General features: G+C 41.0%; 1 protein-coding gene across 4 annotated transcripts in view; it reads right to left on the bottom strand.

The window, feature by feature from the left end:
- Positions 1-15,786, bottom strand: part of UBR4 (ubiquitin protein ligase E3 component n-recognin 4) — a 127,492-nt gene that overhangs the window by 96,232 nt on the left and 15,474 nt on the right. For all 4 annotated transcript variants that reach the window (XM_024749779.1, XM_024749780.1, XM_024749781.1 and 1 more), the window contains exons 12-21: positions 12,909-13,008; positions 12,636-12,773; positions 12,055-12,172; positions 10,990-11,177; positions 9,914-10,073; positions 9,714-9,799; positions 3,603-3,772; positions 1,829-2,111; positions 1,056-1,191; positions 21-100 (exon numbers count right to left, since the gene is read on the bottom strand). In XM_024749779.1, the coding sequence (XP_024605547.1) occupies positions 21-100; positions 1,056-1,191; positions 1,829-2,111; positions 3,603-3,772; positions 9,714-9,799; positions 9,914-10,073; positions 10,990-11,177; positions 12,055-12,172; positions 12,636-12,773; positions 12,909-13,008 (1,459 nt within the window). The remainder of the gene's footprint in view (positions 1-20; positions 101-1,055; positions 1,192-1,828; positions 2,112-3,602; positions 3,773-9,713; positions 9,800-9,913; positions 10,074-10,989; positions 11,178-12,054; positions 12,173-12,635; positions 12,774-12,908; positions 13,009-15,786) is intronic.

The raw sequence follows: 15,786 nt of genomic DNA, 5'->3' as shown, positions 1-15,786 counted from the left end.
GATTTTTAAATTCCTGGTACCACAGAATCAAGTCGGTTCAAATCATCTTCTGAGGCTTCTGGGGACAGGACACAGTAGAATCTGGGTTGTAGGACAGCATCTGAAAAACAATGTGCTTACTGAAAGAATGGTTTCATTCTCAAGTCTAACAAATATGAAACATAAAAACTAAGAAAACATTTTGGACCAGGGTTTCCCAACCTTGGCACTACACATTGACATTCTGGGCCAGATCATTCTCTGCTGTGGGAAACTCTCGTATGTTTAGCACCATCCTGCCTTCTATCCATTGATTGCCAGTAGCACCCTCCCAGTTGTGACAACCAAATATGTCTCCAGACATGGTCCCAGGGCCCCTTAGGGGATGGGGAGCACAATCATCCCCAGATGAAAACTTCTGCTCTGGGAGTGAACTGCTGCTCTATAATCATCAAGTTAATCAACAAACTTGATGATTGTATCAAACTTGTATCATTAGACTGACTGCCAAAAACTTAAATGCTGTTTCCCCAATATCAAAGGGACTAACTACTAAGAGATCCCAATGATAATAAATTCATGCTAGAGCTTGATGAACATTTCCACCAAATACACTTTACATCTAACAATCCTCAGATGAAAGCGAACACATGCTAAAATGAACACAAGAGGCACCTTCTGAAAAGTAGGGACCACTGCTACGTGAGAAACACTGGAGAGAATGTCACAGCTCCCACTGTCTGAAGACCCTGACCCAAAGAAATCAGCCTGTGGGTTAGAACCATGTCCCTAAGGGAAAATTAATTCAATCACCCAGTGTGGCAGGAATACATATACTGCACTCTATGGCCAGAGGATTCCTAATTCTCATGTCTCAATGTTTTTTGCTTTTAAATAGATGCAGGATATGCGAGAGTCTGTTTCCCCAAGAGTTTTGAATCTCTAGGTATCTGCCACCCACAGGAAGGAGACTAAACCGATGACCAAAGATCCTCAAGGATGCCCCCAAGCTCCAAATTCAACCCCTCCAGTGAAAATCAGCAAGTCAGTTTCTTATTGACAATCTTCTTTCTGACCTGATGAAAAATGCTTAGACCAGTTTTCTTCTACTTCTTTGAACCCATGATAGAGAGGGGTGGTCGCCCGGCGGCTGTTGCTGTCCTGGGATCCATTCACCCACCCAAAAGGCGGGCTAAGCAGGTTATGCTGCACCTTTTAAAACACAAATACTCAAATTAAGAAAGATACACAGTCATCATTCTGCTTCTCACTCCAGGCTTGACATTAGATCGGTACACCAAAGTTTGGGAAACTTATAAACCAAAACAAAATTTTAGATTTCACTGTGACTTCTTTTGGGAAACATCTTTTTGCTGGAGAATAAAGGGAATAGTGCTCAATGAAACATCTGAAGAAACGCTGAATTCTTAAGTGGCCCTTCCATCCTCATTTTGGATCCCTGCAACAAAGGAATTTACTAACCCATAAAATTTACTGCTCGACCATCATTCAACCGCTAGTAAATACTAACTGAGGCCCGACACATGGCACTGTGCTCGACACAGGTAAAGTGGGGTAGTTCAAAGAAGGACACCTGTGAACAGAGCCTATGAGCCAATTTTAACGAATGCATCAAATCAAATAATCTACATGTATCGCTTCTGGCTAAACATAAACTGTGGGTGCAAAGACACAAGTCCCAGGGGTCACCTAAGGCTAATCAAACACACCGCAATGAACACCTAAACCCTAAAGTGAGCAGGTCATTTTGGTTTGGAGCATGGTGACCTGAGAATAACTACGCTCTCAGTAACCGCTGTAAAGCAAAAAAGAACGTGTTCATCTGTACCTGCTCAAACAGATACACAGGGGCTTTGGAGTACTGATGAAGCAGATAATCAAAGATCAAAAGCAGGCGAGCCAGGATGAGAGGCACAGAGCGCGTCTGGGCATCCACGTTGGCACTCAACTCCTGGATGATCTGCACAAAAAGGGTCAATATGTCCCGCCGGCCTTTCTCAGAGAAGTTGTGGAAAATGAGGAGGAGCAGCTGCAGGTGTTCTACATTCAAATCTTCCGTCTCACCGGGCACCACCCCTTGCAGGGCATTCTGCTTCATTGTTGACAAAAACCTACCACAGAGGAAAGGAGAACATGTCTGGTGAGGAAAAGTCAGAACATCCCCCAAGAGAGACAATGTCCAATGCCGGAAGAGTCCAACTTCTTAAATTAAGATAACGAATTAAGGAAGACAAGAAGCTACATGTAATGAGAAGATAAAAACAAAATCTTGGCTACAAAAAAGCCAGATTTGGCCACAAACACATTTTCAAGACCCTTCGGCAACGTTAACCGCGGCCACAGTGGTGGTAACCCCCATGCTGCCATTCCTGACAATTCTGAAAAGAATTACAAGTTCTCCAAAAAGCCAGCTTTTTTTTTTTTAATTAAGAAATCCGGGCAGATAGAAGCAATTCAGTTACTTTTTCCCTATGATTTGATTCTATAGTTTAATTCTCGTTTTGAGAATTTATACTACAGGTTAAAAATCACTGCATGGGGGCTTCCCTGGTGGCGCAGTGGTTGAGAGTCCGCCTGCCGATGCAGGGGACACGGGTTCGTGCCCCAGTCCGGGAAGATCCCACATGCCGCGGAGCGGCTGGGCCCGTGAGCCATGGCCGCTGAGCCTGCGCGTCCGGAGCCTGTGCTCCACAACGGGAGAGGCCACAACAGTGAGAGGCCCACGTACCGCAAAAAAAAAAAAAAAAAAAAAAAAAAATCACTGCATGATAACAGTCAAAATTAACTCAATGCACTTAAAAAGCAATGAAAAAACTGTACTAGTCAGAGAATTTGTGAGAAAAGCTTTTATGCAAAAAAGGAATGAATGTAGCCAACTATTTCCACTGCCTTTGGCTATTAGGAAAGAGATTTGTATTTTAATAAGGGTTTCGCTCCCCATCTCCCCCTGGCCCCCACCTTCCAGCCTTTTTGCAGGATTCCACCAGGAAAAATATAGTGCATATCTGGCATTCAAGGGGGTTTACAATTTCTCAAATCCAGCATTAGAGCTATTTGATCGTAGAATGGTGAAGAGGAAAACAAAGCCGTTTAGGAAAACAAACTGCTTTGAAGACTCCCAACCATGTAAACAAAAATGGCAAATATAGGTCCATCTAAAGAGGATTTAGATGATTAATGTGAGCTTCCCCCAAGTAAAAAAATTCTTTAAAAGTTGTCCAAAAAAGACTGCAAGTCACTCTAAGTGGTTTCATGTTGAAAGCAAAATAACCGAAGACAGAGTTGGCTTCCCTGTTCCCTCTCTTTCAAAAATAACCAGGTCAGGATAAAATTGGTTACGTTCAGGATTCAGGTTCTATCTCATAATTGCAACCAAATCCCCCGTGTGCTAAAGGAAGATTCTATTTCCAGACTGTAGTTTATATACTTCTGTCTCTTAAACAGCACAACTCCCCTCAAATCCCGTCGGAAACACACTCCTCCACCCTCGCCACTTTAAATTTATCAGAGTACCATCCCAGAGCCACAGATGAACTACAAATAAGTCAAACAAATTTTAAAAAGCAGCCTTCTCCGTGGGGCTTCTGTTTAAGCTACCTTACCTGTCCCAAACTTTAAGGCATTCAGGGACGTCAGGGTCACCTTGAGCACCAGCTTTATGCTGCCAGATGAGCAGGAGGCGTGAAAGCACAGACAGGCTTTGAGGATGAATGTACAAGGGCCAAGGGCCCTCAGAAAAAGGAGCCACTCCCAGCTGCTGCAACAGTGTATTCTAACATGAAAGACATACAAGAGACCATTAGGGAAAAAGGCAGGGGCTGAAGTCAACAGGTTACTAATGCTCTCTAATGTTACTTTTTAACACTGAAAGGAATACTTTAAAGAAAGGAAGACAGAGAAATTCAAATTCAGAAGCAGTCTGCAAAAGGTCATTCGCACATGAGAAAAATATAAAGGAAAAATTACTAATCTAACCCCATAATTAACAACTATAGTTAATTAGTGTCAGAAACGGGGTTCCCAAAAAGGAGACGTGCATGGAGACAGACAGCAGAATCATGATAAGTTTCCAATGGAAACTGTGCCTTTGAAAGAAAACTTCAACAACTGTAATAGCTAACATTTTTCTTTCATAATCAGTTACATGCCACAAACAACAATCCAAAGGGGGATTTCCAACAACTTGTAAGTCCAACAACTTCTATTAATAGTATTAGCAGAGAAATTTTGCCTCTAAGATATCAAGGCATCTAGAATTAATCAGGGTTGTCTTTGCCTCCAGTTGTGGCATGTCTTTCAAATGAGCTTTACTTTCAGCTTAGTTACCTAAGCTGCAACTTATCTCCTCAAATACACACACAAGCTGAGCAGGATGCCAATGGAAAACCAGACAAAAGCCCGCTTTCTCACTTGGCTTCAGAAAACACAAATCACGGTTACCTCAGGATACAGGATAAATTTTGAAGTCTGCCAAATTAAATTATATTCTTATAAAACATCCCAGCGAGGGACTTCCCTGGTGGTGCAGTGGTTAAGAATCCGCCTGCCAATGCAGGGGACACGGGTTTGAGCCCTGGTCCAGGAAGCTCTCACATACGCGGAGCAACTAAGCCCATGCGCCACACCTACTGAGCCTGCACTCTAGAGCCCACGAGCCCCAACTACTGAAGCCCATGTGACTAGAGCCCGTGCTCCGCAACAAGAGAAGGCACCGCAATGAGAAGCCCGCGCACCTCAACGAAGAGTAGCCCCCGCTCACCGCAACCAGAGAAAGCCCGCACGCATCAAGGAAGACCCAATGCAGACAAAAATTTTAAAAATAAATTATTTAAAAAAAAAATCCTAGAGGACCCTATTCCTCGAAGACATTCAAAAAGTCACAGATATCATGAGTAGTTCCCAGGTAATGGGGGGTTACCATAGGCTGACTGTTGTACAGAGACCATCACACTAAATGCTCAGAGCTACGTCAGGGGTGTGCTCCACTTCACTGATGTGGAAAACAGAGCTCAGAGTGGCTTAAGAACATGACCAAAGCCACAAGATTACCAAGTGACGAAGCAAGGTTTATCTCTAAAACCTACATTCTTCATCACTATGCTCCACACAGCCATAATGACTAACTTCTCAATTCCTGACTCAAGAAAACAATTCAATAAAAAAAAATAAACATGCCTGAGCTATATCAGAAGTGTTAACTGGAGTATTACTATAATAATAAAAAAATCAAATCAAGGGACATGCAGCCATAATGGTGGCAACTGTAAAGACCGAGGTAAACAAAAAAACATACTCTATATATACATTACATATATAATAGTATATGTACATTACATATATAATAGTAAAATTTGAAAAAGCAGAAACCAAGGCACATATCAATGTTCTGATAATAACTGTGAAACTATGCCACTATACAGACAGGGACCAGAAGGAAACACGGAAAAATTAAAATCATGAATTTCGTGGAAGGATTATGATTAATGTATATTCCTTACAAAGTTATTTACACACTTTTTTAAGTGAGTTTTTGTTTCATGTCAGTTATTTGTGTCTTTAGGTCAGTTTATTTAGGCCTCAGAACCTTAAGAAACGAGCTAACATTCCTCTGGAACCTATTTTTCCCTACCACTCAAACTCTTATTAGCGCTAAGGAAGAACTGACTTCTGAAGTAGTGAAACTGAGCCACAGCACAGCAAAACCCTGGCCTGACCCATTCCTTGCCACCCTCCGGCTACCTTTCCTCCACTCCTCCTCAATGCTGGCATTCCTGAGGTTTCAGCCTCAGCCTTCATCGCTCTTGCTATCCCCAATCCATCTCATTGTATCTCATCACTTCAACAATTGCCTCTTAATGGATAATCCCCAAAGCTGCATTATCAATGTTAATTTCTTAACTCCTAAATTTCAGACTCACGTTTCCAGCTATTTTCTAGACATCTTCATCCCACTGGCACCTCAAAATGTCATCGTATTTAATGATATTTTCTTCAATAGTAGTAATGGTGACTATTTATTTAAACTAAAAACACTGATAATATATAAACTGTTTTTCTCATTTGATTGAAAGGGCTATAAAATTCAACATACTGACAAAGGAAACAATATAATCACATAGATGATGCCTCTGCTAATTGCCTTCAGCTTACTCCTTCCTTAAAGGAGAGCCTCACACTCAGGTATACAGTTTTCTTGACCGCACGATGACTCTATGGCTAGCCTACTAAATGGGACTAAAAGTCATGTTGAAGAGCTGACACTGACCTGTTTCTTTTTATAAACAGAGAGAAAATGGCAAATTGTGCCTCATGTACCTGAAGGACCCAAAGGATCATTCTGAGAAAATGTGAACTAAACAAGTGACCCTTGAGAATTTAAGTTGGTGCAGCCACTGTAGAAAACAGTATGGAGGTTCCCCGGAAAACTAAAAATAGAATTACCATATGATCCTACTCCTGGGCATATATCCAGACAAAACTATAATTCAAAAAGATACATGCACCCCTACGTTCATAGCAGCACTATTCACAGTAGCCAAGAGATGGAAGCAACTTAAATGTCCACCGACAGATGAATGGATAAAGAAGCTGTGCTACACATATACAATGGAATACTACTCAGCCATAAAAATGAATGAAATAATGCCATTTGCAGCAACATGGATGCAACTAGAGATTATCATACTATGTGAAGTCAAGTCAAAAAGAGAACACCACATACCATATGATATCACTTATATGTGGAATCTAAAATATGACACAAATGAACCTATCTATGAAACAGAAACAGAATCACGGACACAGAGAGCAGAGTGGTGGCTGCCAAGGGGGAGGAGGTTGGGGGAGGGATGAAGTGGGAGGCTGGGGTTAGCAGATGTAACCTTTTATACATAGAATGGGTAAACGACAAGGTCCTACTCTATAGTACAGAGAACTATATTCAATATCTTACGATAAACCATAATGGAAAAGAATATAAAAAAAAGAACGTATATATGTGTATAACTGAATCACTCTGCTGTACAGCAGTAATTAACACAACACTGTAAGTCAACTAACTTCAATTAAAAAAAATTTTTTTTAAAGAAACCTGAAAAAATAAATAAATGTGACCCATGAGTAAATACAATCTCTGAGTTGACTTAAGCCTAGAAGAATGAACCACTGAGTATTCAGTATCACTCCATCTACCCCCAAACCAACTCTCCTTCTTGACCTCCCTATTTCTATTAAAGACGACAGCATCCTTCTAGTCTCATTTGGGTTTCAAGGGTTTTAAATTTAGGCAATATCTTGAATACCTTCCTTTCCTTGTCCTTCACCTCATTCAAATAATTTCCCATGATCTCTACAATAGGTCCTTTATCCACACCCTATCTCCCCTCTTTCTCATGATCCCATGCTAACTCAAGTCATCTTTATTTCTTCAGTCCCTATAACAGTACCCGGCATATAGTTAAGTGTCAATGAATACTTATTTATGAACCTGGATCACCACAGTAATAGTATTATTAAGTTATTATAATGTTATATACAATGTTAGATAGAATATTAAGTAATAATAGTAACAAAATACATTTTACTGTCAAATATATTTTATTGCACTGTCTGTGTCTTGCAACCTAAGTCAGGCACCTTGGCTAAGGCAGCTTTGCACATTACTCCAAAGAAACGATATCCAAGGTAGGGGAACTCAACAGCAGATAGATTACACTGACTATCCTTCATAGCAATGAAATGTGGGGGAACAATTTAAAGTTCCATGTTTGGAAATGGACTGAAAAAGGATATCTGAGGATTTCCTCTGCAGAGTCAGTAGCTATAGGCAGCCAGGTTGCATGTCCACACAAGGTCTGTAATTATTTTTAAATGCTAAAGAGAGCACTATCATTACAGGAGTCTTAAGAATCCTATTCTCTGGAGAAAAATATTTCTTCCCCATTATTTGGACAAGTTTAGACAAGAAAAGGCCAAATCTATGAACTTTGAAAGCTCCCTCCTTGCTCAAATCTGGGCAAGCAGCTGATAATTTTGGCAGGACGCCCTGACCCTATAGTCTGAGAAGGTACTGCAGGCAATATACTAACTGAAGCATTTCCTTCTCTTCACCTTAGACAGGTCAACAACTTTTCTACTCTATATATTCACTTTCCTGCCAAAAAAAATTTTTTCATGTAACAGTAGGTAAGTATAAATAGATTTTATAATTATCTTTTTTTTTTCTTTAGCAGTACGCAGGCCTCTCACTGTTGTGGCCTCTCCCGTTGCGGAGCACAGGCTCCAGACGCGCAGGCCCAGTGGCCATGGCTCACAGGCCCAGCCGCTCCGCGGCATTTGGGATCTTCCCGGACCGGGGCACCAACCCGTGTCCCCTGCATTGGCAGGCAGACTCTCAACCACTGCGCCACCAGGGAAGCCCCATAATTATCTTTTTAAACAACAAAAGAAATGTTTAAGAATTTCTCAAATAGCTTGGGATTGTGAGAATCAATTTTAACCTCCTGAAACAGGTTCCTGGATTTTGTCCCTTTGGCGGCAAGTGCAAGCCCCTGAATTGTGTTTTGATTCTGAGAATCCACTGAAATAATCTTACGAGTAACAAAAAAATTTTCAAAACAATCTTAGGGCAAATTATTGGAGATTTACCAAATTAAATTCTGCTGGGGTTGATGGGGGGGGCGGGAGGGTGAGTGGTCACAGTATCTAGGAATCTTCATTTTTAAAAAATTCCCCAGGAATCCTTATATACACTAAAGATTGAGAACCACTAACTTTGACCACGTTATTATCAGACTATGACGTCGCCAAATGTTGGGAGAGAACATGAATCCACGTATCCCTGACGCACTACTGGTGAGAGTAAAACATGGTGCAGCTACTACAGAGAGCAGTTTGGCATTATGTGCTTAAGGTCACATACTCCACAACCTGTCAATTCTACTCCAACTTATATTCCCAAGAGACTCACTTGTAACAGGGTACATACAGAGGACACGTACAAGAAAGATAATAGCAATAAAACCTGACTGACACAACCCAAATGTCCATCAGCAGGAGCAGAAGGGAGATGAATAAATTGGTGTAGTCACAAACACGATGGAATATCATATAGCAGTCAAAACAAAAACTACAAAATATGCAACAGTAAAGATGAATTCTGGCAATAAAGTACTAAACAATATTAAGTGAAAAAAATTACACAGAACATGATGTCATTGTTAAAAACAGTCAATTTTAAAGTATTCCTTAAATGCAAAAACAAATACATATATGAAACTAATGAAATGAGGAATTTAAGATTTAGGATTCCAGATATCCACTACTTCAGTGAGGAAAGAAAGCCACAATGTTTAGACAACCACAATCAAGATCCTAGACTTTATTTTGGTGGTGGGTTTGCAAGTAAGAGCGTATATGAGAGCATCCATCTCCTGTAATTTGGTTGATCCTTTAAGACACGTGTTTTAATTTACATTTCTTAGATTACTAATGATGCTGAACGTCTCCTATGTTTGTTGGCCATTCTTTTTTTTTTTTTTTTTTTCTCGAAATGATCCTAATTAAGGCAGAGGAACATACTAGGATAGTCTCTCAACACTCTTTGCAGGGAGGGGATCCTGTGATAAACTTTTCCTTAGCAATAGAAACAAGTGCACCCTACCGAATACAGATGTAGAGAGCTCTTGGCCTAAACAGTTGTAGCGGACACAAACCTGCAGGTTAGGTGACTGAAGGTCAGAAGTTACCAGAGAGTGGTTGAAGTGATAGAGAGCGGCAGCAAACTCTTCATCTGATGCACCTTGAAGACAAATGGGAAAACCAATTATTCAAGCATCTAACTGATGCATCGCACCATGCTGCCAACAAACACCACGAGGAAAAAATCCACCAGGCACATATCCTGTCTACTGACCCTTGAGTCCATCTTTATCCACCTCCTTAATGATACTGGCCAGGGTGGCCATATGGTGTTCTGAAAGAGATACACTCAGATAGTTTCGGATAAAATTATTCCGAGAGTTCAGCATGGAAGAGGTGATGAAGTTCAAAATGTTGGAAGCCAGACCTAAGAACTAAAAAGAACACAAAAAAGCTCATTGCAGGTTCATAAGCCCAGAGCTCCTACAAATCCTGAATACAAACAGAAAATAAAATATGCCCATAGGTCTCATGCAATAAACACAACGAATTAAAAAATCAGATTTTAAATCACCTACAGTGGGACTAAGTTGTAATAGTCTCTCCCATGTGATTCTACTAGTTACAGAAAAGGGTATGCCAATTTAACACAATAGACTTCAGGTAATATTGCATGACAGGATTTCCAAAGAGATTAACTCTTTTATTTCATTCTTCTAAGGTCCTGTATTTGTCCAGCTCTAAGATATTATTGATATATTCAATTCTGAAGCCTATATTGTCATTATACATGCTTGGAATTCCCAGTTCTTTATTTCTCTATTAAAATGAAATTTCCATCCACGTCCTTGACTAGACTAAGCTGTATGAAAGCAAAGACTGTATATGCCTTGTTTACTGACAGAGCTTCAGAAGAGGGGCTGCTGACACACAGTACATCATTAATAAATACCGGTTGAACAAATAGTTAGCAGTCACGATGTACCAGACCTAGGCTAAGGGCTCTTTAATTCTTCACAACACTCTTAGAAGAGGTACAATCACTCCCATACAACAGGAGACAAAACTGAGGCTTGGAGAGATCCAGTTTCTTGCCCAAAGTCATAAAGCCAGTAAGGGGTAGATTCTATCTAACTCCAAAGGCTATGTTACTAACCCTCAATAAGAGAAACAACACCAAGAGCATAAGAGTTATTTAATCAAATATAATCAATACATTTATGTCCTAAGTAAAAATATCTTTAAACATTAGTTATCCGACCTACAAAATGTTTTTGTTCAAATGATCTGCTTCTCACACCCCCTCTCCCCATTTCTCCCTCCCCCTTAACCTCAGAAATCCACTCTTACCAACTCAGGATCTTTGCGACTAGCCAAAATGTTGCCCTTCTCACCAGAGGCCTGCTTACTGGGGCTTTTAACTCGAGGTGAGCTCTCCAGCGGAGGGGGTGGGGGAGGAGGCGGAGGTGCCACTTTCTCTTTACTGGGGGAGATGGTCTCTTCAAACCACTGCCCCAGAATAGGCTCACTGTCATCATCTAACAGGGAAAGAGAAACGTAACAAAAATAACACATTTTTGAAAAATTTTTAGTACATCTGCTTTGTAAGAGTGCCTGAGTCAAAAGGAACACAAGGTTTGCAGATCATGGTGGTAGTTACACTGCTGCATAAACTTGTCAAAACTCATCTAAATGTATATGCAAAATGGGAGTATTTTATTGTATGTAAATTATACCTCAATAAAACCAGTATTTTTTTTAAAGGAACCCAATGGAGGAAGAGAAACCACCTCATTTTATTTCACCGGCAAGCCAAACATTCTCAGTAGCAGAGTTTTACTTGTCTACCAACTGTAAGCCCCCAGATAAGAATCGTACCTTTGGCAATTCTGTACATTGCTCCCACAAACCTGGTTAGAAAGAATCTGAGATATTTATCTTATTCAATCCCTCTCCAAACCAAGGCAGGAGGGAATGATGGTGTTGCCCTGTTGTTCACCACAGCAGTCTGGCATTTCTTTCTCTATGTTTCCCCAAGCCACACATCTATGACGTCAGCCAAACTCAACACCTCACATACAGCCTTCCTTTTGAGCTTCACTGGGAAAGCTCAGAGCAGAGTTCCCAAAATGAGTCAGCACAAAAAGAAATATGAACAACTGAGATGTATTCTGATTGCGGAGGGAAAGGAACGAAAAGCAATCTGGGCTTTGCTGACGGCAGTTTTAATCACTCATCTTCAACAGCTCCGCTTTCTCTTGAATAACATGTCGCCTTTAAGTGCACATGCAGTCAAGACCCATGCCGGGCAGGTGAAAGCAAACAGTGACTAGGAAGCTACAGGAAGCTCCTAGGGACACTTCCTGCTGCACTCTATAGCTTATCCCCTGGGAGACAGCAAAGAGGGGCGTCTACCTTGGCTGCTGTCCTCCTCCGTGCTGCTGAAATCATCCTCATAGTAGGTGTTTGAGTCAGTAGAGGCGCTGGCATCGCTGCTCATAGAGCCCTTCCTCTGACGCTGCAGGACACATGCCTAGGAAAATAGCGAGGTTTCTGTAATTGATGATCACAAAAATGAAGCCATCCTACCTCGTCCCATTTGCCACATGAAAAGTTTTCTCCGTGTCTTCTTTTCTCTAAATCCAAGAAGTATTTCTCCTAATAGCTACCTCCAGGACTCTCATAGCCTTATCCTACAGAAGCACTCCAAAACCAGAGATTTGGACAAGAACTGAAAAAGGAATGTTTCCATCGTGTCCTCCATGTTTTTGCTTCAGCATGCCCATTGTCACAAATCACCAAGTAGCCATATGGACCACAGTGCTGATAATCAATAACTAATTCAAATGTTTGAAACCATTTAAGAGTTTTTCTCATCTTCAAAACCATTACCACAAATTATGACTTTATAAAGATCATGGCACACAGTCAGTCTCATTCATTTTGAGGAGGTTATATAAGATCTTCCAAATTATCAATGGCATGACCCCACCCACCTTTCTGTAGGAAGTTGAGAGTAATGTCAACAGCAGGTTTGTCAGTGGGACAGAGTCTATCAGCCGTTGAATCCTCTGTATGGAGGTACTCTGGGCCATAACGCTCAGGACAGCAGGGGGACCATCTGCCTCCCAACCCTGAAGGTAACGACATGAAAAGAGAATTAAGGTCAGGACTTGGCAGGAAATGACCACCTGATCTGATGGCTCAAGGGAGCTTAGCCAGAAGGGGAGCCAACAGTCAATATGCTGGTTCTGAAGACAAGCCCTCACCTTGTGCAGAGCCTCCACTTGCAGGTCTTGAAAGAGAGACGTCAACAGCTTGACGGCATGGTTTGCCAATATTACTGAGAGCACCCCAAATCCCTGATGCCTACACAAAGCAAAAAGGAAACACAAACGTTAACAACTCACAACAAATTACAATTTCAGAAACCACAGATCTTGCCATTCTGAGGTCCTACACCCACTTCAGAATCTATGGACCTTTCTCCAGGGGGAAAAAAAAAATTGCAAAAACACATAAAATTTGCATATAATTTCAGAAGCTCACAACCTCCCTGAAGCCCATCTACACACTGCCTAAGGATCCACAGGCTTCAGTTGAAGAACTTCAGGACTGGAAGAAATTCTTCCAAATCCATGAAATTTTGGAATTTAGACTATCAATTCAAAGCTATTGGGTCATGTGAAGACACTAATATTTAAATGTTGGTTGAATTTTTAAAAAGTCATTCTTTTGAGAAGAAAAGGTTAAAAATCAGCAACTTTTACAAAATATCTGGACACAAACCAAAGAGAATAAAAGCAAAGGTTTACATTAAATCTGAGTAAAACTTTCTCTTTCTGTCCAAACGACCACACAACAAAGGGTTAGTATATCTAATATACAATGAGCTCATGTAAATCAATAAGGACAAATACCAAAGAGAAAACTGGGGCAAAGGATACAGACAGTGTGAAAATGATCACAATCACACTAGTAACCAACGAAATACAAACAAGAGCAATACAGTAGTATCTTTCTCCTCGGATTAGCAAACAGGACCTGGGGAAGAGGCATCTGCACACACGACAGTAGGAATGTGTATCAGAGCAGTTTAGCAAAACATTTCAAATTTTTAAGTAAGTATATCCTTTGTCCTACGAATTACACTTCTAGAAATTTACCCCAAGGGGATAACTGAACAAGTTCACAAAGATTTATGTTTTAGAAGGTTTATCAAAGCACAGCTTATCAAAACAAGAAATTTGGAGCACACTAAGTAAGTGTTCAATAAGTTAATGAGTTAACTATGGTGTATTTATACGGTAGAACACCATCAGTCATTATAAACACAGAATCTATAATCGTATCTATAATCGTATCGTAGACTGCAAACACGTCTACGATATTTTGTAACAGTGATCCTATTTTCATAAACATGTACGTTTAACATATGAGCACAGAAAAATGTCTGGAAGAAAGTTTACCAATTTGGGTGGCAGAATTTCGGGCAATTTTTTTCCTTTCTTATCGTTTGCAACCTACACAACGTATTTGCATTCTTTTAAGTCTCAAGACACTACAGCCATTTTTCAAATGTTTCTGCTACTTCTAAGGATATACCTTTTGGCATTCTCCCATTTCCCTTTACAATACCAAGCATGCAGATGCTCAAAAATCACAAACTACTGTTCTCCCTGGAACATGATTACCTCCCTATTTTGCTTAGTGTCTACTTCCTACCATCCTAATGTCTATTTCAGATTTCAGCTCAGTAACACTTCCTCAGGGAAGCCTGCCTTGATTTCTCTAACCAGGTCAAAAGCCCCTATTATAATACTCTCTAGATACAATCTGACATGTATTTGCATGAATAGCTTCTTGTCTCTTTGGAATGTGTCTATTTTTTTTTTATTCATCAGAGCATTCCAGAACTAACACAGAGCCTGAAATAGAGAAAGTAGTGAATAATTTGCTGAATGAGGTCCAGAATGCGACTTCCTCCTTGAACTCCAGACTCACATACACAAGTGCTTACTCAACATCTCACAGAAAGATCTGCCAGTCCTCCTCTCAAAAGCAGCATGGCCCAGATTAAGTTCAGTTCTTCGACTTCCTGCCATCCAATCTACTCATAAACTGGTGTGCCCTATCTCAGTAAATTACACAACCCAGGTACACATGCCACAAAATTCTGATGTCGTATTTTTCACACTCAACCTCCAAGCCACCAGCAAATCCTGTCAGTTGTACCTTCAGAACATCCCAATATGACCTTTTCTCCCTGCCTTTACTACCACCCACTCCGAGTCCCCTCATCGCTTGTGTGGAGTAAGGCTTGAGTCTCCTAACTGTTCTCTCTCCTCGTCTTACGATCCCGCAGTGTATTCTCCATAGGACAGCTGGGTTCTCCGGTCACTAATAATTCATATCACGTCACTCCCCCCATCACAAACCCTCTAACACCTACAGATTACACTTTGCCCTAGGTGATCTGGCCCTGGCTACCTCTCTGAGAGAATTTTCTACCACTCTCCCTCGACTTCTCTATTCTAGACATACTGACCTTGCTGAGCCTTAAAAATGCCAGTCATACTTCCACCTCAAAACCTGAACAATTCTACCCCAAATATTTGCATGGCTCATCTGTCACTGCACTTCTACACCTTGTTCTCAGAGCCCTTTCCTGACCGTGCTAACTAAAATACTAGCCCCTGACACTCCCTAACTCCTTGTTCTGGCTTATTTTTCTTCACAACACTCATATACGATAATCTATTATGAACTTACTAGTATGTTTGTTCACTGTTGCTCCAGTTAGAAAATAAACTCTATAAAGGCAAGGAGATTGCTTTGATTAGTGCTCTATCCTCAATGGCTGGATAGAGCCTAGTGGTATATGGTAGGGACTGAAAAAAATAAATAAAATCCAGAAATGCCTAGGCTTAGGGCTTCCCTGGTGGCGCAGTGGTTGAGAGCCCGCCTGCAGATGCAGGGGACACGGGTTCGTGCCCCGGTCCGGGAAGATCCCACATGCCACGGAGCGGCTGGGCCCGTGAGCCGTGGCCGCTGAGCCTCCGCGTCCGGAGCCTGTGCTCCAGGAGAGGCCTCAACAGTGGGAGGCCCGCGAACCGCAAAAAAAAAAAAAAAAAAAAAAAAAAAAAA

The sequence above is a fragment of the Neophocaena asiaeorientalis genome, unplaced genomic scaffold (genome assembly GCF_003031525.2).
Source record: "Neophocaena asiaeorientalis asiaeorientalis breed wild unplaced genomic scaffold, Neophocaena_asiaeorientalis_V1.1 scaffold275, whole genome shotgun sequence".
Lineage (NCBI taxonomy): Eukaryota > Metazoa > Chordata > Mammalia > Artiodactyla > Phocoenidae > Neophocaena > Neophocaena asiaeorientalis.
This window is presented reverse-complemented; position numbering and strand designations above follow the sequence as displayed.